This window comes from Sorex fumeus, unplaced genomic scaffold, assembly GCF_029834395.1.
Source record: "Sorex fumeus unplaced genomic scaffold, SorFum_2.1 ptg000030l, whole genome shotgun sequence".
In the NCBI taxonomy this organism is placed as follows: Eukaryota; Metazoa; Chordata; class Mammalia; order Eulipotyphla; family Soricidae; genus Sorex; species Sorex fumeus.
In genome coordinates this window covers 21,281,836-21,307,081 of record NW_026606087.1, presented here as the reverse complement: position 1 = coordinate 21,307,081, position 25,246 = coordinate 21,281,836, and the positions used below count along the sequence as shown (strand labels likewise).

Below are 25,246 nucleotides of genomic sequence, written 5' to 3'. Positions count from 1 at the left end.
TCTGCATCTTTTGACATGAATTTATCTTCTTTATTTTTCTTTTGCCTAAGTATTGCATTGATTGATTTTAGGTATACTCAATCATTCTTGCATCCCTGAGAAAATTCTACTTCATCATGGTATATGATCATTTAAATTTATTGTTTCATTTTATTTGCTAATATATTGCTGAGTTGTGCATCTGTCTATCTTCATTGGAAAAATTTGCCTGTGGTTTATGTGTGTGTGTTTGTGTGTTTGCCCATTGTGTGTTTCTTATACTCTTACTTGGTTTTGACCTAGTTTTGATATCAGGACAATTGTGGTCTCATAAAATATACTAGGAAGCATTCCCTCATCTTCATTTTTTGGAAGACTTTAAGGAAAATAAATAAAAACTTTGAACATTTTCTGATTCATTTCTGATTCATCTTGGAAGACTATGTGGTTCTAAGAATGTGTTTATTTCATCTAGATTACCCAAACTGTGGGGTTTTTGTTGTTCAAAAAATGTCTTATCGGGTACTTTTTATTTCTGTGGAATCTGATCTACTTCTTCCACTTGATTTTGAGGTTCCTCTTTTTCTCTTAATGACTCTTGCTAACGGTTTGTGAAATTTTTCTTTCCTAAGAATCTGCTCTTTGTTTAATTTATCGCATATATAATATGTGTGTGTGTGTGTGTGTGTGTTAAACATGCCAGTCAGTGTCCACCACTGAGCTTCATCCCAGCCATCTTTTCTGTGCTTCTTACTATTTCATTTCGTTCTGTTTTGGGTTACAGTTAATTGCCTTCTACTGAATTTGGGTTTCACTTGTCTCATTCAGCTCCTTTAGGTTAATTTGAATTCTCTTGTTTCTTGGGGCAGGCCTGCATTGCTTTTAAATTTTGCTCAGTACCAATTTTGCTCCCTCCCATATATTGTTTCATATTATTTTCACTTGTCCTAGGGTTTCTGGTGTGGGGGTCTTGCCTGACAAGCGGTGCTCAGTCCAAGGGCCTGAGGATATGGTGCTACTCCGGTCCTGTGCTGCACGGGATAACCTGAGCCAACTTGAGGGTGTTCACGAGACTCTAGTACTATACCCAGAAGTGCTCAGGAGTCTCTCATGCTGTACTGATGATACTTGGTGGACTATGTGGTGTTGGGGATAGAACCAGAGTGAGGCACAGACAAGGCTTACACACACCTTAACCCCCATACTGGCTCTCCAGCCAACAGTGATTTTTATTTCTTCCTTGGCTTGTTCATCAAACCAATAGTTGTCCAGTAGCATGTGACTTAATCTCCACATTTCCACTGCTTTCTTCTTGAGATTAGTTTCTTGTTTCATATGTGAAACTCAGCCCCAGCCATGCTGAGACCACTCTCCACACACATGAAGGTACCAGTAGAGGAACAAAGGCATGCGGGTTCTGGGGCTGAGATCTCCAAGCCTGCTCGGATCGGGGCTGAGCATCCTCCACCCAGATCCTCCATCTTCCAGCAGGTGGGGGTCACACCACCAACTGGTCCCCTGGCGCCATGTAATCTCATCAGTGGCCAAGACCCAGAGACTATAAAACCCAGCTCCCGGAAGCATCTTATTATCCCATTCTTACTTTTTGACAACCTGGCAGGCTACCAAATGTAACCTGCCCACATGGCAGAGTCTGGCAAACTCCCCGTGGCGTACCCAATATGCCAAATACCAGTAACAATGATGGGTCTCATTCTCCTAGCCCTGAAAGAGCCTTGAATATGTCACTTTAAAATCTTAGGGCTAGGATAAAGGAGACTTTACTGATGCCTGCTCGGGGCAATCGATGAACAACAGGATGATCGTGATCGTGATCGTGATTGTGATCATGATCGTGATGTGAGAGAGAGATGGAACCTATTTTCAAAGGGGAAGGCCCCACAATCTCTCGGCACTATTTATTGTGTATTAGTAGAAAAGGAGAAACCAGGAAAGTGGTAGTCAAGAGCGGAGAGAATTGACTCAACTTCCCCACAAGAGAAAGAACTTTGGGATTTGAAGAATAAGAGTCCAGCAGGTTCAGGAGAGAAGAATATTTCAGATACAAGAGAAGCAAGGGTGTAAAAGGGTAAGACTTCTGGGAGCAGTAAAAGTTCTTGGTGTACATGGAAAAAGGACAGATGGAAAAGAGGTAAAAGCAAGAGCATTTGTGTGATTCTAATAAAATCTTGCTCCTTCCTTTTGCATCAAAAGGGATGGAATCATTTGGAATCCAGGGGCAGAACTCAGGGGGTCTCGCTATCACATCAATAAGTCTTGATAAGAATGAGTCAATATATTAGCACAGTGGGTAGGACGTTTGCCTTGCACGTGGCCGACCCAGGTTCAATTCCTCCGACCCTCTCGGAGAGCCCAGCAAGCTTCCGAGAGTATCACTCCCGCACGGCAAAGCCTGGCAAGCTCCCCGTGGCGTATTCGATATGGCAAAAACAGTAGCAACAAGTCTCACAATGGAGATGTTACTGGTGCCCACTCGAGCAAATCCATGAAAACGGGAGGACAGTGTTACAGTGATACTGTTGTGGTGAGAAAAAAAAAAGACTTGATCTGTTTCTGTCTTCTTGAATTAAGCTTATGTCCTAACGTCTGGTTTACCCTTGAGGGACTCTTGCAGGAGAGTTCTTGGGATAGTGAGTCCATCTGGTCTAATTGCCATTCAAGGTCCATGTTTCCTTATTGATTTCCTGTCTGGATGATCTATTCCTTGATGTAAATAGGGTGTAAAAGTCCCTGACTATTATTCTGTTCCTTCACTGTGTACCTTTAGGCTTGTTAATATACCCTCCTTGGGTTTTAGTGCACCCACATCTCTCCCATTTGGGTTGACCCCTTCTTTGTCATTATGTTCATCACATTACTCTCTTATGATTAGTCTTTGTTTTAAAAACTGTTTCGTCTAACATGAATAGTTAATAAGTTTTCTTTTCATTTCCCTCTGTATGGATCGCCTCTCCCCAGACTATCTGTCTCTCTGTGTTCTCAGAGCTAAAGTGGGTCTCTCGGAGGCAACCTATAGGTGAATCTTTACCCATTCTGCCATTTTATGTATTTCAAGTAGAAAATTATTGCATTTACATTTGAGCTGGTTATTGACAGGTATGTACTTGTTGGCACTCTGTTCCGTTTGTGACCTTTTTGTAATTACTTCCTTTACATTCATTGTTTTTTCTCTCCTTCTTGTTGTTTTTATATTTGGTTTGGGGGCCACACCCAGCAGTACTCAGGGGACCTGGCAAGTGCCAGGTATTGAACCTTGAACCCAGGACTCCTGCATTCAAAGCTGGTTCCCTCATCCCCACTGTTATCTTGAAATGTCATCAGTTTCTTCAGTGTTATGCTTCGGTTCATTCACATTGTTTATAAGCAAGTTGTGATAGTTTTGTCAAGTCATATTATTTTCTTTTACATACTGCAATAAAAGTAAAGCCCTGAGGACAGATACTGTCATATATAGTATGACAGTGTGTATATATATATATATACATATATATCTGGATTTTTCTCAGCTCTAAAGTTTGCCAGCCAAGTGGTAAATTTATCTTTTATAAACTCTCTTCACTTCAGGTGACTTGGAAGAAAGGAGTTCGTAATATCAGAGTCTGATCTCCTTCAGGAGTTGGCCTTAGGAGCCATGAGTAACCATATCTAGAGTCGATGTCTCTGGACACCAGGCTTTATCTCTAGGTGAAAAGATTATCCATGAAGGAAAACCCAGAGGACAGTGAGGACAGTGAGGACAGTGGTCTTAAACTATAAGGCTTGTTTAAATGAAGGGCTTCCGGAATCCATCTTGGTACACAAAGGCACCTTGGCTAGCTAGCAAAGCCTGAGACTCATTTCCTGACATTACTTTTATCTGATTAATCCAGCCCTTTCTGGAGTCCAAGCTACTTATTGATGTGCTCTTTGTATTCCTCTGTGATCACTCAGGCTGATCAATGCTCGGCATTGAGTGCCAAGTGACGCCATGCTGTGGGCATGAGAGGTGGATGGACAAGGAGCCTCTACATGCCTTGACGTGACCCTAGCGTGAAGGGATGTTTCCTGAGAGCGTCCTCTTGGGTAATTCACACTGGGGCACTGCACACAGCCCCAGGTGCACCCTCATTATAGAACCTGGACAAATATATGAGACCTATACCTGGGACCCCAACGCTGTTAAGTGACCTCATCCAACCACACTCCTCTGGACCTTAGAATCTCCCACTCTAACGATGACATGGGGAAGACCACTGGAGCGCCTTCTTTCTGGCCGAGATAGCCTGGATTAATTATCGCGTAATCACCAGGGCTCAGAATTGCCTGCGGACATCAGTATTGGACTCCCAGAAGGCAGGGCTGTCTGATCTGAGGTCGCCATTTCCACCGCTATTACTTTTCCCACCCACAAGCGAGGTAGCTGGGGAGAACATGAAGATGGCAACCTGGGGTGGGGGATGGGCACCCGGATGCAGATTACCCCCCACAAATGATTGTGTGAAGGAAAGCTGGACTTGAGCCCCTATCCCCAGACCTACCCTGGTTATGGCCAAATTGGTCTATCCTTGTTCCAATGTGAGATTTTACAGACACTCACAGGCAGGAAGGATTTAGCCCACGACAGTATTGTCCCTGGGGTTCTCAGACACGGACTAGGAAATGTTTGTGGCAAAATGCAAGGTCCACCAGGGTCCTGCGAGTCCTTATTAAGGTTTAGGACTGGATCTTCCCTGGCCCATGCATACTTAGTTTCTCATCTCTTAGGTTGATGTCTAAAATTTTCCTCCAACCTGTCCTGATCCTAACCATTCTCTTGAAAGTACACCGGGTCCCAAACCCAGACTAGCTTAATTTGTTTGTACACACAGGCCCAGCAGGTCATTATACAGACCACTTCCCCACCATAGTCCTCTCTTTTTTGTTTGGGGATCACATCCAGCAGTGCTCAGGCTTACTCCTGGCTCTGCACTCAGGAATCACTCCTGGCAGGCTCAGGGGATCCTATGAGGTGTCAGGGACCCAACACAGGTCTGCAATGTGTAAGGCAAATGCCTATCCACTGTACTATCACTCCGGCCCCACCATGGCCCCCTCTTAACCCCACACACTCCCCCACCTCCATCTTCCCCTGCCCCAGCAAAGACACTGAAGGACAGAAGATGAAACACATGCTTTATGCCCTGAAATGACCAGGGAAGACTAAAGCAGGGCGCAGCACCCATACTAAAATACATCAAACTAGCCTGTCTTCCTCACCCCACATATGACCCTGGATTTGGGGAACTTAAGCCAGTCTCTTAGGTTTCGGAAGAGTCATGGTGTGGCTCTAGGGTCCCCAGAACGGAGAACTAGGTTGTTTTCTTGAGTCCTTCTCCCAGTGCTATGCAGAAAGTCACAGGCATTTGCGTGATGGAGATGGTCTGACACAACAAAGGCATTTGAGGGGTGCAGGCTCCCACAATTAGGAAGGCAGCAGAAGCCAGGACCGAGTCCACCCAGGGCCCTGCAGGTAGCTGGAAGGCTGTTCCATGCCCAGCAGGCCACCTCCCTGGAAGAAGGGTCTAAGGCCACGTCGGTAGATTACGGTGGTCAGTAAGGCCATCCCCTCTTGCCCATGGCAGACATCTTCCCATGGCTACAGGGGTCGCTGCTGGGCTGGAGCCAGGTACTGCTCAGAGGCAGGGCTACCTCTTCACACCCTTCACTGGCCGCTCCTGGAGCCCCGCTGTCTGTTCATGGTTGTGAGCATCTGGCTGATGTAGGACGTCAGGAGGTCATCCATCTTGTAGCCCTGGAGACGGTGGCAAGCAGACAGACAAGAGCATAAGCAAGAGTGGGACAGAGCCAGCTGCTCACATCCAGGACGCAGCTCCCAGGAACCCGTGCAGTGGGCAGAAAACTGGACCAAGCAGAGCCTGCCCACATGCAAAGCTGACAGGTGGGATTCATCCAACCGGATGTCTAAGCTCTTAAGCAGTACGGCCCCCAATTTAAGGCCTTAGCACGTCCCTCAAACGCTAGATGCCTCCCTTCAGGAGTGACTTCAAAGGTGCTACCGATTAAGTCTTAGAAGTTGAACTGAATCTAGGAGATCTCACTGTTAATGATTCTTCTCTCCAACTCAGAGGCTAATCGCACAGATACTAAAGACACTCAAATGAACTGAAGGTTTTTTAGCATAGCCTCCAGACTAAGTCCCTTCTTAAGCCCTAAATTAAGCCTCTAACTGACCCAATCTTTTTTTTTTCTTTTGCGGTCACACCTGGCGATGCACAGGGGTCACTTCTGGCTCTGCACTCAAGAATTACTCCTGATGGTGCTCAGGGGACCATATGGGATGCTGGGAATCGAACCTGGGTCGGCCTTGTGTAAGGCAAATTCCCTACTCTCTGTGTTACTGCTCCAGCCCTTAACTGACCCCGTCTTTGTCCCATCAACTCTTAGACCTAACCCCGGGCCATGCCATGAATCTCCTCGTGTTCGTTCCAGGGGCTGGGCTGGGGTGGGGGCCGGCTGGGCCCAAGGGAGCCTCTCACCAGTGACGTCTCACAAAGCAGCTTGCTCCCTCGCACCAGGTTCCCAATGGTGATGTGGAAGTAGGTGTTGCCACTGCTCCAGTTGGAGATCTTGGTGAAAGGGTGTGTGGTCAGGATGTCCTGTGGCCACAGGGAGAGGGAGAGAGAGAGAGAGAGAGAGAGTATGAAGCTTACACTGCCTGAGCCTCTTACCCTCATGCCCTCAAGCCAAGTTCAAAGACAACTCCCTCAAGAAAGGCTTTGGAAACCAAAACAATGAGATACCATCTTACACCACAGAGACTGGCACAAATGAGAAAGAAAACAACCAGTGCTGGCGTGGATGCGGGGAGAAAGGGACTCTCGATTCATTTTTGGTGGGAATGCCAGCCTTTTAGGAAAACAAACAATATGGACATTCCTAAAAAAAAAAAACTAGAGATTCAACTTCCATTTGACCCAGCAACACCACTTCTGGGAATAGACACCAGGATCCCAAAAACAATGCAGAAAAGCCATTTGCACTTCTGTGATCACTGCAGCATCATTCCCGACAGCCAGAATCTGGGAACAACTGGAAACAACCCAAGTGCCTGAGAACAGATGACTCAATAAAGAAACTAGGGTGCATCTACAGAATGGAATACTAGGCAGTCACAAGGAAAAAGGAAGTCATGAAATCTTCTTATAGAATGGATGGACATGGAGAGTATCGACTTAAACGAGTCAGAACAAGAGGGACAGACATAGTATGACTGCAAGATATTAAAAAAAAACATAGTATGAAACTAATATCCAAGGACAGAAGAAACAGGGATCAGGAGGACTGGTCCATGGTTGGAAGCTTGCCACAAGTGGTGGGGCGAGTGAAGTTAGGACAGAGAAGGGACCCCCTAAGGAAATTATAGTTGTAAATGATCACTCTGGACAAGAACTGAGTGCTGATAGGAGGTAAAAGATATTTATAATAACCTTTCAGTAGCTGTATTGCAAACTGTAATGCCCAAAGGGGGGGGGGGAGGAGAGAGAGACACACACAGAGATAGAGACAGAGAGACAGAGACAGAGAGACAGAGACATAGAGACAGAGAGAAGAAAAGTGCCTACCATAGAGGCAGGCTGGGGGTGGCATGGAAGTAGGGAAATTGGGGACATTGGTGGTGTGAAATGTACACTGGTGAAGGGATGGGGGTTGAAACATTGTAGGACTGAAAGGGGACCATGAACAACTTTGTAACTGTGTATCTGAAGGCAATTAAAAAAGACAAAGGAAGGAAGGAAGGAAGGAAGGAAGGAAGGAAGGAAGGAAGGAAGGAAGGAAGGAAGGATGGGAGGGAGGGAGGGAGGGAGGAAGGAAGGAAGGAAGGAAGGAAGGATGGGAGGGAGGGAGGGAGGGAGGAAGGAAGGAAGGAAGGAAGGAAGGAGCGAGCCCGGCTCTAAATTGAGAACAAGAGTGTGGAGGCTGCTCAGCTGTGAGGCTCCTTTGGATCTGAACTGCGGCTGCTCAGGGAGCTGGTTGACTGTGGGACCATCAGAACAAGATTGGGGCAGGTGGGAGACCTTGGGGCTCTGAAACCAGGTCCGAGACAGTCCAGGGAGAAGCCAGAACAGACTGGGGGCTGGAGGGACAATACAGCGGTAGGGAATTTGCCTTGTTTGTGACTGATCCAGGTTCAGTCCCCAGTGTCCCATATGATCGACCCCCAGCACCTCCAGGAGGGATCCCTGAGTGCAGAGCCAGGAGCAACCTCTGAGTATTTCTGGGTGTGGCCCCAAAACAGAAGATGGTAAGGGAAGAGGGGAGGAAGAAGAGGGAAGAAGAAGGGTGGAGGAAGAGAGGAGTAGAAGGAGAAGGAAGAGGAGGAGGAGGAGGAAGAGGAGGAGGAGGAGGAGGAGGAGGAGGAGGAAGAGGAGGAGGAGGAAGAGGAGGAAGAAGAGAAGGAGGAGGAAGAGGAGGAGGAGGAAGAAGAGAAGGAGGAGGAAGAGGAGGAAGAAGAGAAGGAGGAGGAAGAGGAGGAGGAGGAGGAGGAAGAGGAGGAGGAGGAAGAGGAGGAGGAAGAAGAGGAGGAGGAAGAAGAGGAGGAGGAGGAAGAGGAGGAGGAGGAAGAGGAGGAAGAGGAGGAGGAGGAAGAGGAGGAGGAAGAGGAGGAGGAGGAAGAGGAGGAAGAGGAGGAGGAGGAGGAGGAAGAGGAGGAGGAGGAAGAGGAGGAGGAAGAGGAGGAGTGAGGAGGAGGAGATTCTTAGGGGCATAATGTGATTTGGAAAAAGAAGCCCCTGAGAATGTTTGAGAGGAGCTACCAAGAAGAGAAATAGGAGGAAAATCCGGAGTAAGTGCAAGAAGCTAAGAAGACGGTGGACCAGACCGGCCATTCCCTCTGGGTCTTTGGGAGGACAGCTCCCACCCTACTTGGACAGGCTCCCTGGCTCAGTGCTCAAAACCGAGTTGTAGCTACTGAGCATGGATGCTGAGCTGACCAATGTGGGCAGAAAGCGTTTTAGAAGGACATTTTAGAAGGTAAGTTCCAACCATAGCAGTTGGTCCAATTGGAACAGAAGAGGTCGTACAGTGGGTAAGGCTCTTGTCGTGCATGTGCTTGACCTGGTGTCAGTCCCTGGTACCTCTTACAGTCCCCAGAGCCTGATCAAGAGGAAGTCCCGAGCACTGCCAAGTATGGCCCAAAAAAAGAAACGTTGAAGAACCCAGTACTCAAAAAAAAAAAAAATTAGATTCTGTAACAAAGCATTTTGAGGAAGCTACAGACAGCAAACACAGACACCCTCTCGCGGTAAGTGGCCAAGACGGAAGGCGGTTGGCGGCAGTGTGCGTGGGGGGTGGGGGGTGGGGGGTGGGGGAGTGGTCGACCCACATCAGAGGTGCAGGGAAGCCAACTCCCATTCTCGCCCACCGCCCGGCCCCATCGCCACTCACCTTGGTTCTGGGATCAATGAGGCTGACCCCGTACTTGTTGATGGCAATTAAGAGGATTTCAGGGAAGTTTGGCTCCGTAGTTTGCTAGTGAAGAAAGCCAAGACCGTCAGATGGGAGACCCAGGAGAGCAGGAAGCTGCGTGTGGGGACAGAACTAAGGCCCCCACCCCACTCTGAGGGAGCCCGTTCCTGCTGCTTCTGTGATGCTGCATGCAGCGGGTGCTGACGGCCCTGCAATGGCTCCTGCTCCCCTCCGAGGGTCTCTCAGCACCACCCACAGCCTGCCCAGCCCCCCTGCTGCCCTCACTCCCACCTCCCCACAGGGATTCGGGCCCACTTTCCTCTTTCGGCCCAAATATCTCTCACCTTTAAAGTCTCTCGCGGCCAGGGGTGACTGGTCAGTGGTTGGAGTCTACCACAAGAGTGTGTGGGGCGGAGGGCAGTTAGGATAGAGAAGGGACCAGGATGACAATAAGTTGGAAATGATCACACCGGACAAGAACTGAGTGTTGAAAGTAGGTGAAGGGATATTTCTGATAACTCTCTGTGTCTGTACTGCAAACCACAATGCCCGAAAGGAGAGAGAAGGGGGCGGGGGGAGAGTGAGAGAGAGAGAGAGAGAGAGAGAGAGAGACAGAGAGAGACAGAGAGAGACAGAGAGAGACAGAGATAGAGAGACAGAGAGACAGAGAGACAGAGAGACAGAGAGACAGAGAGAGAGGTAGGCTGGGGTCGGGTGGGGGTGATGGGAGAGAAATTGTGGGTGCTGGAGCTGGGAAATGTACACTGGTGGAGGGATGGGTGCTGGAACACTGTAAGACTGAAACCTAATCGTGAACAGCTTTGTAAGGGTCTATATAGCTCATAGAGAGAAATATATATATATCACTGTCACTGTCCTCCCATTGTTCATCGATTTGCTCGAGCGGGCCCAGTAACGTCTCCATTGGAGACTTTGTTGTTACTGTGTCTGGCATATCGAATACTCTCGGTAGCTTGCCGGGCTCTCCGAGAGGGGTGGAGGAATCGAACTCGGGTCGGCCATGTTGGCTGCGTGCAAGGCAAACGCCCTACCGCTGTGCTATTGCTCCAGCCCATATATATATATATATATATATATATATATATATATATTTAACGGTCCTCCCATTGTTCATCAATTTGCTTGAGCAGGCCCAGTAACGTTTCCATCTTGAGACTTGTTGTTACTGTGCTTTGGCATATTGAATACGTCACGGGTAGCTTGCCAGGCTTTGCCGTGCAGGTGAGATACTCTTGGTAGCTTACTGGGCTCTATGAGAGGGGCGGAGGAATCAAACTCCGGTCGGCCATGTTGGCCCCTTGCAAGGAAAACGCCCTACCCGCTATGCTATCACTCCAGCCCCATATATATATATATATATATATATATATATATCTCAGAGAGCCCAGCAAGCTACCGAGAGTATCCTGCCTGCATGGGCAGAGCCTGGCAAGCTCCCCATGGCATATTCGATATGCTAAATACAGTACCGATAACAGGTCTCATTCCCCTGACCCTGAAAGAGCCTCCAATAAAGACAAGTAAGGAGAGGCTGCTAAAATCTCAGGCCTTGGACAAATAGAGACGTTACTGACACCCGCTCGAGTAAATCGAAGAGCAACGGGATGATAGTGATACAGTGATATAGCTCTCAGTGATTCAATTTAAGAAAGGTAAAGGTAAAAGGTAAAGGCCCTCCCGTTGATCGTCGATTTGCTCGAGCGGGCCCAGTAACGTCTCCATTGGAGACTTTGTTGTTACTGTGTCTGGCATATCGAATACTCTCGGTAGCTTGCCGGGCTCCGAGAGGGGTGGAGGAATCGAACTCGGGTCGGCCATGTTGGCCGCGTGCAAGGCAGACGCCCTACCCGCTGTGCTATCACTCCAATCCAATTTAAGAAAATAAAAATAAATAAATCAAGTCTCTTGAACACGGGCCAGAGCAACAGCACAGCAGGTAGGGCCTTTGCCTGGTTCCTGGCCGGCCCAGGCTCCACCCTGGCACCTCACGGGGTCACCCAAGCCCTTCAGGAGTGACCCCTGAACGTCACTGGGTGTGGCTTAACATAAAGAAATAAACTCTCTTGAGTCCGTCCCTTCCTCAGGCATGCTACTTCCCTCTCTTGCCCTCAAGGGCTTGGCTTGACCCAGGCTCAACCCCTGGCCCCCCATGTGGTCCCCGAACCCCGACAGGCGTGATCCCGGAGAGCAGAGCCGGGAGTAAGGCCGGCCTATGGCTGCAGAGCACCTCCCTCCTCTCTGCCCTCACCCCGCCTCTGCCTGGGTCCCCTGCTCCCACTGTCCTGTGACCCCTGTTTTCATGCTCTGGTGCTCCCCCTGCCCCGTGCCCTCCTCTCTGCCGCTGCAGGAGCAAAGCCACCCCTACTGCCAGGCGGCCTCACCCCCTCTGCCCGTCCACACTCAGCCACCAGCACCCTCCGTGCCCGCCTGAACTCTCACACCTCTGGGCCTTTGCTCCTGTGGGGTCTTCTGCCAGCCACACCTGCTGCCTGGACCACCCAGGAAAACTCAGCTGCTGCCTCTTCCAGGACGCCTCCTCGGCTTTCATGGTCTGGCCGGGCCTCCCCAGATCTGTCTCAGGATGAGGCGCCCCACGGTCATAGCACATGTGACCTCTCCCCTTTCTCTGGACTTCTCACATGCCTACCACCTCCAGCCTGGGCATCAGCCACTCGTCCCAGGACTGAGCCTGGCTGGCCCCGGGCAGGGATACACACCTCTTCCTCGCCAGGGCAGGGAGAAGCAGCCAAGACTCTTCCAGCGTCTTGGGGAAGGGTGTCTCTGCCTTCTGCACCCCCTCCGGTCCTCTCCCCATCTCCGAGGTGCCCCCCCCCCCCGCCGCCACCACCATGGTCTACCTTGACCTCGAAGAAGGCTGAGCCGAAGGTGGGCCACTTGAAGATGAGCTTCAGAAAGGCCAGCTTGGCCTCCTCCTTGGACTTCCCCGCATGCTTGTTGAAGTAGGCGACGATGGACTGTGGGCGGGGACACGGGTTCCAGTCTGCCCAGCACCACTGCCCCAGGCCCCGCGGGAGGACCGCGGTGGAGGGGGGTGCGGAGCCTGGAGCTGGGCAGGAATGGGTGCCCACCCTTTCCCCACCCCTCAGGCCAGGAGACCCTCTCAGAGGAGGCTCGCCCCACCCCTGCTGACCCGTTTCCAGTCGTCGGGGGCGACCTGCCGGATGAGGTCCTGGGGGACCAACTCTCGCAGCAGCTTGGGGATACTGGGGAAGTAGGATTTGTCCTCCTCAAACTTGACCCTGTAGATCAGCGCCCCCAGCTGGAGCACCTCCTCCCGGGTGCATTTGTGGTAGCCTCGGAGGTACTTTGGCAGCTCCTGGCAGAGAGACAGAGACAGACAGACAGACAGACGGACAGAGAAAGCAGGTCAGGCCTGGCAGAGTCCAGGGAAAGAGGGTTCTGTCCTGCACCGCAGACCCCGCTGCTCTGCCTCTCCAGCGCCCACTGATACTGCATCCCCCAGAGGGGCTGGCCCGGGGAGGGGAAGGGTGACTGCGTGCACAGACTCAGCCCCAGCAGCTCGGTGACTTCACACTGGAAAACACGGGAACCCGAGCGATAGTACAGCGGGGAGGGCATTTGCCTTGCACGTGGCCGACCCGGGTTCGATCCCCGGCATCCCATGTGGTCCCCCAAGCACAGTCAGGAGTAATTCCTGAGTGCAGAGCCAGGAGCAACCCCTGAGCATCACTGGGTGTGACCCCAAAAGTAAAAATAATCAAAGTGGAAGACACTCAGAGTGGTCAGCTGAGCCCAAGACTCACAGCTCACCGTTGGCCTGAACCTGGGCCTTGCTGCACTCTGGAAACCCCTCGGCTGCCCCCTCCCACAGTTGCCTGGGGACCAATTGGTTTCATCCGCTCCAGCCCTTCCCAGCTTGTGTCAGAGGGAAGGACAGTCCCAACGCCAAGCTCAGGCGCAGAAGGGCCAGCCCTGCCCAGGGGCTCCCACAGCCTCAGGATCTCTTAGCCACTATCTCTTTGAATTTCATTTTGCTGTGATTCCAGATTCCACTTTCTCTTTTGGTGGGGTGTGTGTATGGGGGAGCTTCCTGGTTTTGGGGGGCCACTGTTGGTGTGCTCAGGCCTTCCTCCTGGCTCTGCACTCAGGAATCACTCCTGGTAGGTTCAGCGGACCTTGTGGGATGCCACATCAGCTGTGTACAAGGCAAATGCCCTACCCACTACCCTATCGCTTTGGCCCCCCACTATTTTTCTTTCTTTTTTTTTTTTTTTGCTTCTTGGGTCACACCCGGCGATGCTCAGGGTTTACTCCTGGCTCTGCACTCAGGACTTATTCCTGGCTGTGCTTAGGGGACCACATAGGATGCAGGGAATCAAACCCGGGTAGCCCACACGCAAAGCAAATGCCATACCCGCTGTGCTATTGCTCCAGCCCCTCCCCACTAATTAATTAAAACATTTTTATTTAGGGGCCTGGAATGATAGCACAGCGGGTAGGGCATTTGCCTTGCATGCGGCTGACCCGGGTTCAATTCCCAGCATCCCATATGGTCCCCTGGGCATCGCCAGGGGTAATTCCTGAGTAAAGAGCCAGGAGCAACCCCTGAGCATCACCAGGTGTGACCCCAAAAGCAAAAAATAATTTTATTTAGTCACCACGAAGTTACAAAGCTATTCATGATCGGGTTTCAGGCACACAATGCTTCAACACCGACCCTTCACCAGTGCCCACATCTCTCCACTAATGTCCCTAACCTCCCACCCACCACGACAAGAGTCATTTAAAAAATATTTTAATATATAAATTTTCCACCGTGGTTTACTATACTGCTTCAAAGTTTCATACCTAAAACTTTAGCAGCTCTCGGCACTGCCGCTTCCTCCCCCCCCCCCCCAGAGATATTGCCCCCTCCCTGTTACCCACTATTTGGAGTGAAAGGGAAACTGAGGCTGTCCTGAGAACACACTGCAGGTGAGAAAGCTGAGTCAGTATTATCCGCACAGCCTGACATCTGCTCACCCTCTCTATCCATCCAACAGCTCCATGTGCGTCCATCCTACCGTCCACCCCCCGACCCATTTCCCTACTTGCCATCCCATCCACCCACTCACCCAGTCTCCTACAACCTGCTCGTAACTCATCCATTCCTAGTATTCCCCCCGCCCCCCGTAATTTCATTCCCCTCCTCTCAGTTCCCTGAGTCACTCATTTACAATAGGCCTCCTCCACCAATCCAACAAAAATTTATTGAGCATCTGCTACGACCCTTAACACCTCAACATGGCCACGTACCACCTCAACATGGCCACGTACCACCGGTGGCTCGCACTTGAATGTGGTTTAACGAACACAAACCGTAGCGTCAGAATCAATATGTGAGACGTTACCAACCACGCGAGGAACGCAGAGGCAAGGGCAGAACTAAGAGGGAACATCACACCAAGTATAATAGCAAACTGTGAAGAAACAGTCCTCGGACCTGTGAGAATATATGACAAAGGGAGCTGGGGAGGACGAAGAACTTCCCTTACGAAAAAAAAAAAAGCAAATTGGGGCTTAGAAACTCATTATTGTGGGAGAGAACGGGAGTCCTCAGGAGAGAGTGCTCCATGGCCCCTGTGGCAGGCTGGAGAGACGGAGGATGTAGGACAGAAGAGACCCGAGCCAAAGGACTCCACGTCCCAGATTCGACTACCCCCTGCCACTGGAGCTCATGGTACCCCTTGCAGGGCCGCACTTGATGTGGGGGTCTACCCCGATAGCAACAGGAAGCAGCTAGAGGGGTTGGCGAGAATGGACAGAATATGGAAAATCCTGAGTGCCCGAGAACAGATGACTGGTTAAAGAAACTTTGGTACATCTACACAGTGGAGTACTATGTAGCTGTTAGAAAAGATGAAGTCATGAAATTTCCATACAAGTGGTACAACATGGAAAGTATCATGCTAAGCGAAATGAGTCAAAAAGAGAGGGACAGACACAGAAAGATTGCATTTGTCTGGGGAACATAAAGTAACAAAATAGGAGACTAACACCCAAGAAATAGCCAAGATAAGTACCAGGAGGTTTACTCCATGGCTTGGAGGCCAGACGCACATGCTAGGGGAAAAGGCAGCTCAGATAGAGAAGGGAGCACCAAGTAAAGGGTGTTGGGAAGATCTGTCCAGGATGGGAGATGCTTGCTGAAAGTAGACTATAGACCGAACATGATTGCCATTCAATGCCTCTTCTGAAAACCACAGCACTCCCAAAGAGAGAGAGAACAAAGGGGAGTGCCCTGCCACAGAGGCTGGGTGGGATGGGGGGATGGGGGATGGGAGGGATACTGGGATTGGTGGGGGTGGAGAATGGGCACTGATGGAAGGATGGGTACTTGTACTTGATCATTGTATAATTGAAACCCAAGCACAAAAATTTTAAGTCTACAACTATACCTCATGGTGTTTCACTAATGAAAGAAAGAAAGAAAGAAAGAAAGAAAGAAAGAAAGAAAAGAAAGTAGGGAAGAAGGAAGACAGACGGGCTGCACCTGGAGGAGACCCTCCCCAGGGAGAGGGGAGATGGGGAGATGGACCTGTAGCAAGACCACTGGAAGGAGAAATACTGGGGGTGAGGAGAGGGTGTGCACTGAGGCTGACTGGAGGCTGCTCTGGGGGCAGGATTGAGGCTGCCATTCACCTGCGGGCTACATGGGGCAGGTGGAGGAAGGGCAGGTCTCAAGTTTGTTTTTAGGGAAGCAAAATGGTTTTATCGAAAGAAGTTCAGTGAGATGTGAGAGATGGAGAAATGCATGTTCAAGAGAGACCACAGGGGCTTCAGCAATAGTACAGTGGATAAGGGGCTTTTCTAGCTCAGGGCCAACCCAGGTTGGCATCCCATAGTGTCCCCAGACACTGCCAGGCATGATTTCTGAGTGCAGAGGCAGAAGTAAGTCCTGAGTACCACTGGGTATGGCCCCAAAACAGAAAGAGGGAGAGAAACAGAGAGAGACAGAGAGAGAGAGAAAGAGACAGAGAGAGGGAGGGAAGGAGGAGGGGAAATGAGGGGGAAGAAGGGAGAGAGAGGGAGGGAGGAAGGAAGGGAGAGAGAGGGAAAAGGGAGAGAAAGGATAGAGAGAGAGGGTAAGGAGAGGGAAAGAAAGGGAGGGAGAGGGAAAGAGGGAGCGAGAGGGAGAAAGAGGGAGAGAGAAGAGGAGAGAGAAGAGAGAGGGAGAGAAAGATAGAGGGAGAGAAGAGAAGAGGGAGAGAGAGGGGGAGGAAAAGAGGGAGGGAGGGAGGGAGGGAGGGAGGGAGGGAGAGAGGGAAAAAGGGAGAGAGGGAGGGAGAGAGAGAAAGGAGAGAGGGAGAGAGAACTCTCCAGAGTGGATAAAGCCAGCAGGTCCCACACTTGCACCTGAATGAGTGCTGCCTGTCGACCTCACAGGCCAGGGTCTCTCTGGGGCACTGGCCACCCCCAGTCCCTGCCCCTCCCGACTGCCCTTCCTTTGTCCCTCCCTCAGAACAGGTGTCGGCTGGTGTGGGAAGGGAGTGAGCCTGCAGGCACAAGCACCCCGGCCTCAGACCCACTCCACTGGCCAGATCCAGGCCCTTCACCGAAGTTAAGTCTCAGTTTCTCCCTCTGTAAAATAGGAACCCATGACTACTTCCTGGGGGATTGTGAGGAGGATGGCATGGGGGGCGGGGGAATGACAAAGACCAGCTGGAGGGCAGTGGTCACTCTGGACCCGGACTGGTGCCAGAAGGAGGGAAAGGGACATGCATGAGACCCTCTTGGTAACAGCGTGTAAACCATAATCCCTAGAAGGGGGTGACAAAAAGGAAAAATGGAAAATAAAAAAGTGCCTGCCAGAGAGGCAGGCTAGGGGGGAGGGACAATGGGGACACTGGTGGAAGGAAGTGGACACTGGCTAAGGGATCGGTGTTGGAACACCCAAAACTCAATCACAGGAGGGCAGGAATGACAGTACAGTGGGTAGGGTGCTTGCCTTGCATACATGACCTTCCCTGAGCACTGTGATTCCTGAGAGCAGAGGCAGGAGTAAGCCCTGAGCACTGCTGGATGTGGCCAAAAAAAGAAATAAATACCAAAAGATTGCTCTTGAAGAAACATAGGTCCTAGGTCAAGTGTATCTTGAAGCCCAAATAGCCTCCTTTACAGTCAAGAAGATAACAACGTCCTTTCCCTAAGGCTGTTTTGTCTTTCCATGTGCCCGGGTCATGTCTGTTACGTTCCATCCGCTTTCTGCTATCTTCACTTTCTTCTCATTTAGTACAAACTCTCCTTTCTCCTCCAATGACTCCATCAACTTGATCAACTCTACTAATGCCAGCTCTTTTTGGATCTCAAAACCCATGAAAATAACAAAGAGGTACAGTAGACTGCACTGAAATACTGTTCTAGGTGTGGCCCCCCCCAAAAAATTAATAGTGAATATCTTTGTAACTGTGTGATTCACGGTGATTCTATGTCATAAAACAAAAACAAAACAAAACAAACACCAAAACACACAGTTGCTGGACACGTGTTTTCTGGTTCAGGTCCTTCTTCCTGGGTCCCGGCAGGGAACCGGTGACAGATTTACACATGGGCTCCGAGGGTGGGGGAGCCTGTGGGACTCAGGAGAACCCTCGCTCCAGACGCAGCAGAAGCCCGAGGGCTGTGGGTTCTTGAGATGCACCTGAGGCTGACCACTGCCCCGAGACCAGCACGGGGACCTCCGAGGCTGTGCCGGGCCCTGCTGGGCAGGCCCAGCCACCAAGGCCAGGCCAGCGTGGCCAGTGGCAGCAGAGCCCAGAGGTGCCCACCTGGTAATAGTGGAAGATGGAGTCCGCCATGGGGTCCTTCCCAGGCACGGTGGTGGTCCACAGCTTCTTCATGAAGAACACCTGGTAGGTGAGCGAGGGCACGATTCCTGTGGCACAAGGACGGGTCACCCAAGGGGCCTGGCATCAGCCCGGCCTGCCCAGCCCTGCTCCCAGCACCCCGCCCCCATTACCATCCTTGACGGGCCGTGCTTTCTTGATCCAGTCGGTCAGGTGGCGGACGAAGTCAAAGAAGAAGTCATTCTCAGGGACACTGATGACCTGGACACAGGCAGGGTCACTGACTCCCAGCCCGCCCACCCGGACCATCTCTGGCTGTGTCCTCAGGGCACCCCTGCACGTGCCCAGGGCGGGTCCATCAGACACCCCACCCAGAGCTCAGAAGACTGCCTGGCCCGCCCCACCCGGACACTCCAGCATCTCTGTCTTACAAGTTCCTGAGAACCAGGACCTCAATGATGCACTCCTGGGTACCCAGTTTGGCAAAGGGACAGGGAGGGAGTAAGGAGACAGACCACCCACCCCCAATACACACACACACACACACACACACACACACATACACACACATACACACACATACACAGAATCACACAGCAGGAGGGGGACCCTGGTGTGCCAAGAGCCCAGGATGGCTTTTCCTACTCCACGGGGGCTACAAAGTGGGGCCCCCAGGCTCCTGGGGGATATACAACGGGGCCAGCAAGTGCGGCCAGGGGCTAGCATATCCTTGCAGCCAGACCTCCTCCTGCATCCCAGCTGGGTGACCTCAGAGAAGTGACTTAACCTTTCTGAGCTCAGGTTCTGTGATCTAGAAAGTTCATGTGGCTTGGGGTGGGGGGGTGAGGGTGGGGCAGAGTGAGGCGTGTCCAGAACAGAGAAGGTACAAGGCTCCCAAGAGGCCCAAGCGTGCTGGACAGTGCCTCAGAGAAGAGGGATGAAGGGGGAAGACCCCCTAGGACAGTCCTTCCCTGGTCCTCTGCCACCCGTCTCTCCACCCCACACCCACAAAACCCCAGCGGCCACAGCCACATTCCCAGTAGACAGACAGACAGACAGACAGACAGACAGGGCCACCTTGTCGGCGATTTTGACAAAGAGGCTAAATCCTTCGGAGGACTTGAGGAGTAGCCGCGCAGAGATGTTCCGGCAGAAGTCCTTGGCCTTGGTGCTGGACTCCACCTCAAATGCCTGGAGTAGGGGGCACAGGAGGGGCAGGGACATTGACTCCCCGGCCAGTGCTCCAGCCCCAAAGCAGGGCACGGTCTGGTCCTCGGGCTCCTGTCCTGTCCCCCACTCCACGGGGGCCCGGCCTGGCAGAGGCCACCAGGGAGAGTGCAGGAGAAGGAGAGAAGATTCCAGAGAGAGGGTGAGGGGGAAGGGAGTCCCAGAGGGGGCTGGAGGGTCTGTGTGAGCAGGAGGGGGAAGTGTGTTCTAGTCTGAGAGACGGAGCCTCAGACCAGAGGCTGTTTCCCTTCCAGGTGCTGCCGGGAGTTCCACTTTGACTATCTCTTTCCCGCTGCACTGCACTGTCCTCCCGTTGCTCATTGATTTGCTCGAGCGGGCCCAGTAACATCTCCATTGTGAGACTTGTTACTGTGTTTGGCATATTGAATACGTCACCGGGAGCTTGCCAGGCTCTGCCGTGCGGGCGAGATACTCTTGGTAGCTTGCCGGGCTCTCCGAGAGGGGCGGAGGAACCGAACCTGGCTGGGCTGGGTTGGCTGCGCACACGGCAGCCTTACCGCTGTGCTATCGATCCACATAAAAAAAAAAAAAAGCCCTATAAATTCCTTTGTTGTTCCTGAGATCTAGTTCATCTTGATTATTCAATATTTTCATTCCTCAACACGTCTGGGTGGAGAAGATAGCACAGCGGGTGGGGCACTTGCCTCCCATGTGGTCCAGGTACGTTCGATCCCCGGCTCCCTTTACTCTCCCCTGGGCCCCGCCAGCTGCTGCCCCCAAACAAACAAAAACATGATTGTGAATGGTCGAGACCCACGCGGGGACGCTTCTCTGCAGGATCCCTCAGGGCCTGGACATCCTGAACTTCTCATATGTTCCTGCATCCCCCTGACTGGAATCTCGTCGGGGGCTTGCTGAGACTCTCGTCTCTGGACAGGCTTTGAGCTGCTTTTGGGTTTTTTTTTTTTCTGTGTGTTTTTTTTCTTTTTGGATCACACCCAGCGATGCTCAGGGCTCTACACTCAGGAATTATTCCTGGCAGTGCTCAGGGGACCATATGGGATGCTGGGAATCGAACCCGGGTCAACCACGTGCAAGGCAAATGCCCTACCCGCTGTGCTATCACTCCAGCCCCATGAACTGCTTTTGGAAGGGCAAGTCTACCCCTGTTCTGTATGGGCTGAGAAGAGGGTGCAGGGAGCGGGGGGCCCAGCAGCCACGGGTGGGGAGAAACTCCCTCTGCAGACAAGGAGATTTGGGGAACAGGGGAGGTCTGTGCCGGGCCAGACGGCCAGTGCGCAGAGACAGAGCTGACCTCAGGGAGCTGGTACCCCGCAGAGCTCAGCTCAGGGGAGAAACGCTTTGCTCTGAGCAGAGGGTTGGACCAGGAATCCAGGCTCCCTGTTCCAGGAGTCTGGGGCCTCTTGACTGAGCCTTGGGTCCAGTGAGAGCCAGGGACAATGGGGACAGTGGGGACAGTGGGGGAAAGGCCCATCTCCGGGCAGCCCTGGACCCAGCCGCCAGCGGCCCTCACCTCGTCAGTGTCATCGGGAAAGTAGACCTTGTGGAAGATCTGGGTGGTCTTGTGCTGGATGGCCTCCACTTCCACCAGGTGTGGGGGGTACTTCCGGGACCCGTTTCTGAAAGGGAGGCAGGGGGCGGTCAGCTGCCCGGCCGTGAGCATGGGGGCTGGAGAGGACCAACCCACGTGTCTGATCCCTGCCCTCTGCCCAGTGGGTGGCTGTTGGGAGAAAAGCCCCTTCTGATCTGCTTTGAGGTGCCACATTAATCCCTGGGTTCGGCCTGGGAGGATGCTCTCAGGGCATTCAGAAGACTGTCACAATGTATATTTACGACCACAGGTCAATGCTGCCATGGGACAGGAGACTGGGACAGGATGTGTCTGGCAGATGTGCAGGTGACAGCCTATCCATTATAATCAAAGGAAGAATATAACCTTATCTATAGAACTATAATGAAACAATGTAACCCTATCTATAGAACTATAATGAAACAATGTAACCCTATCTATAGCACTGAGATGAAACAATGTAACCCTATCTATAGAACTGAGATGAAACGCATATTTGTTCTAACCACTGTAACTATATGATTAACTGCAAATATTCAAGCCTATATAAACCTTGTTGTTTGCTCAATAAATCGGAACAGCTTTACGGGACCTCCCCACCGTGCTGTGTGCTCATTTCTTCTTTCTTGGAGGAGGTGGTGGCAAGGTTTGCTCTTTTCTCTGGACCCCTCCGCTTAGCTGGAGGAAAGCTCGGCCCTGTCCTCAGGACTCTGAGCAGCAGCCCCTTGCTGGATGAGGGAGCATGCTGAAAAGAGGCCAGGAGAAGACCCCAAGAGGTGGCCATCACAGAACCCTCCAGGCCTCGAGTCCTTCATGTAAAATGGAAGGATGCTTGTTCCCCATGCACAGGGCCACCGAGGGGCCCAGTGAGGAGAAGGACACAGTGACGCGTGACTCGGGACCGACTCCTCTCAGCCATGTCCAGAATGGACACCAGACACGGCCACCCGCCTGGGGGCAGCTGGGGATCCCCAAGGACAGCCCCCCGCCCCGCCCCCGATCATGAGCACCCCCCCTCTCCGCACCTCAGTGCCTTCTGGAGCCGCTGAAGACAGTCGAGGGACAGTGGGCAGTGCCTGCGGGACTGCAGAAAACGCTGCAGGTGGGGCAGCAGGACGCTGCTGGGCGGGAAGAGGCCGGTGCACAGCCAGAGCAGCTCCCAGCCCCGCTCCTCGCTGTACCTGCGGGGACAGAGCGCATCAGCCCACCAGGCATACCTGTGGGGAACCCACCCAACCCTACTTCCCCCGCTCCAGAGTGGGACCCACCTGAGAGAAAATCAGCCCCACCACCCAGCACATGGTGCAGCTAAGAATGTGTGTGTGTGTGTGTGTGTGTGTGTGTGTGTGTGTGTGTGTGTGGCGAGCCTTTCCCCGGGAAGCCGTGTGATTTAGACCCTGGCCCACGCGCTTTAACTCCTCTGGGTTTTCAACAGCACAGGGGGAGACCAGTTCTGGAATGCTTCGGGGACCCTTCTCAGCTCCTTGGGTCAGACAGGAAAGAAATTAGAGAGGGCGTCTCGGAGGAGGAGGTGGCATTTGCTCTTGCCTTTCAAGGAGGCAGTGCTGGATATGCAAGCAAGGGCAGAAAGGCTTTGCTGGCTGTGGGCATGGCAGGCTCAGAGGTGTGCGGGGCGGAAAGATCAGATGGACACTGGAGGGTGGAATTGTGGAGAGTAGAGAGGCATGTGGGGGTCAGGGAGTGCTGAGGGCAGTGGGGGAGGGGCTCTCCCAGGCTTTGAGTATGCACCAGACTCCGCCCTCTCCTTGGCAGGAGGAGAGGACAGATGTCGGATGGGCACAGCATCCCTGCCCGCAGGAGTGTAGAGGGACAGACAGAAACACAGGATCCCGTGTTTCTAGGGAGGGGACTCAGAGGGGAGCAGTCAGGAGCGGCTGGGACTGGGGGCCCAGGGAACGTGGGGCTGTTCTTCTGAGAAAGGCAGCCCCAGAGGGTGGGGTCCTTGGGGGGCAGTGCTCAGGCGACCCTCAGGCCATTTCAGTGACCCCGGGGCCAGCTGTGGGGGTCTGGGGTGCCGTGGGACCCTATAGTTCCAGGGATCCAACTCGGGGTCTCCACAGGCAAAGAGGGCACCTGGCCCTCAGCGCTGGCCCCGGGTCAACTCTGGGCACGGGGGGCGCTGGGTGGGGGAGGCCCCTCACCTGATGTTGTTGTCCGTCAGCTGCTTCAGGATCTGCACGTACACCTCGTCCTTGAGGGGCTCGGCCTTCAGCGCGCCCTCGAAGATCTGGTCGGTGAGCTCGTTGACGGAGCGCACCCTCTTGGACGGGTAGTCGCCCATGTACTTGAGCACGGGTGGGGGCGTCAAGGAAGGGCTCGTGGCAGAGAGGAGGGTGGCCCCCCACACTGGGCTCCGTGCACTCAAAGACCCAAATGCATGGCCCTCTGCCCCAGCCCCACCTCCAAAGCCCACACAGTGACCAGGAGGCCCCCTGGCCACTCCTGTCTCCCACCTGCAGGCTTCTGCAAGGGCAGAGTCCAACTGCCAGGCTCATCATACCTCCACACCCCCTGGAATGCAGCCTTCCAGCTCTCTCACTCCCTCTATCTGGGACATCCCCCCACCTCCCTTGTAACTGAGTAAGGGCACCTGCCCCCTCACTGCCTGACCCCTGGCCAGTGGTGCTGCCAGCCCACATGGCCTGCCCCTGAGTGACACGTCAGCGCTCGCACGCACACCCTCCACCTCTGTCCACCCCCCAGTGGGCTCAAAGAACAGCGGGGTAGTCGCCTATGGTCGCCCAGTTGCTGCCATAGGGATGGGCCTCTCTGTCCGCATCCCCCGGGGCGGTCCTGCACCCCCGGGGAACTGGTAGCCCCATGCCACGTTCCGTACCCCTGCGCGGGCCCGGCCTGTGACCCCACCGGGGTGGATATCGGTGAAGCCCATGCAGGCCTCCTGTGACAGCTCCTCACTGCCCAGGGTCTTCTTCAGCAGTGCCTGCTTCAGCGGCTCCCGCGTGTGGCTCCACAGCCTGTCCTTCCCTCGGGCCTTCGATACCATCACTCGGCTCAGCGTGTGCTTGGGAGGGGGCCTGGCAGGGCGCGGGAGAGTCAGCCCTGGCCCAGCCGGAGAGCCCACCCTGCCCTGAACCTCACCTTCACGGGGAGGGTGCCAGCCTTGCAGGGGGCTGACCCGGGTTCAATTCCCGGCATCCCATAGGGTGCCCCGAGCACTGCCAGGAGTGATTCCTGAGTGCAGAGCCAGGAGTAACCCCCGAGCACTGCTGGGTGTGGCCCCCCAAAGCAATAAATAAATAAATAAATAAACAAAGCTGACCTCACTGGAAAACCTGTAAAACAGCGGCTTCTGGGCCAGAGTGATAGCGCAGTGGGGAGGGCACCAGCCTTACAGAGGGCTGACCCAGATTGGATCCCTGGCAACCAATATAGTCCCCCAAGCACAGCCAGGAGTAATTCCTGAGCCAGAGCCAAGAGTAAGCCCTGAGCATGACAGGGTGTGGCCCCCAAACAACATTAACAACCACACACCAAACAACTAGCAGCTTCCCCTTCCTATGGAAGCAGGCAGGGACTCTGGCAGTGAGATCTTGGAAACCAATCAAACCCAGATGGGATCTGAAACAGTTCCCTGTCACTAGCCCTGAAGTATCAGGACGCATTATGGTCAGACCCACTTGGTGGACACAGGAACTGAAGGGGTCCCTAACTAGCACCAGCACCAGCGCTGGACAACCCTCCTCAACCTCTCCCTGCCCTCAGAGCAGCTCCAGCAGGAACAAAGGGTTCCCGGACATCAGAGCCCTTAGATCTGAACATGAAAGTGGACACCAGAAGCTTTGAGCTCCTCGCCTTGATGAGACCCTAGAACAGTAGAAAAATGGGTAGAAACAATACTCACTTTCACTAATGACACAGTAACCTTGTGTTATTAAGACTGTAGTCACAGTACAATGCTCAGGCAAAGCTAGGAAGCCCCATGTGGAGGAGGCTGGAGGGGGGAAAACCCCATGAAACCAGCTCTGCCAAAATGCGGGGTGCCCCCCAGTCAGGGTGGCCTGTGACTCCCTGAGATGTGGACTCAGTGCCCTCTCTCTCCTTTCGCATCATCTCTGCATCAAACTGTTCTCCTTCACCATTCGTCTCCTGAAATTCTTTGCACTGGGGAAGGCAACAGACCTGGAAAGCCTGGGTGAGATTCGGAGCTGACTCT

At 52.8% G+C, this 25,246-nt stretch overlaps 1 protein-coding gene across 2 annotated transcripts in view; it reads right to left on the bottom strand.

Moving 5' to 3' along the window:
• Positions 1 to 5,165: 5,165 nt before the first annotated feature.
• Positions 5,166 to 25,246, bottom strand: part of MYO7A (myosin VIIA) — an 80,970-nt gene continuing 60,889 nt past the window's right edge. For both annotated transcript variants that reach the window (XM_056115835.1, XM_056115836.1), the window contains exons 36-47: positions 23,950 to 24,107; positions 23,214 to 23,367; positions 22,077 to 22,232; positions 20,995 to 21,100; positions 19,350 to 19,463; positions 18,446 to 18,533; positions 18,255 to 18,361; positions 12,617 to 12,802; positions 12,324 to 12,440; positions 9,424 to 9,507; positions 6,516 to 6,635; positions 5,166 to 5,770 (exon numbers count right to left, since the gene is read on the bottom strand). In XM_056115835.1, coding sequence (XP_055971810.1) covers positions 5,681 to 5,770; positions 6,516 to 6,635; positions 9,424 to 9,507; positions 12,324 to 12,440; positions 12,617 to 12,802; positions 18,255 to 18,361; positions 18,446 to 18,533; positions 19,350 to 19,463; positions 20,995 to 21,100; positions 22,077 to 22,232; positions 23,214 to 23,367; positions 23,950 to 24,107 — 1,480 coding nt within the window. In that variant the 3' untranslated portion in view covers positions 5,166 to 5,680. The remainder of the gene's footprint in view (positions 5,771 to 6,515; positions 6,636 to 9,423; positions 9,508 to 12,323; positions 12,441 to 12,616; positions 12,803 to 18,254; positions 18,362 to 18,445; positions 18,534 to 19,349; positions 19,464 to 20,994; positions 21,101 to 22,076; positions 22,233 to 23,213; positions 23,368 to 23,949; positions 24,108 to 25,246) is intronic.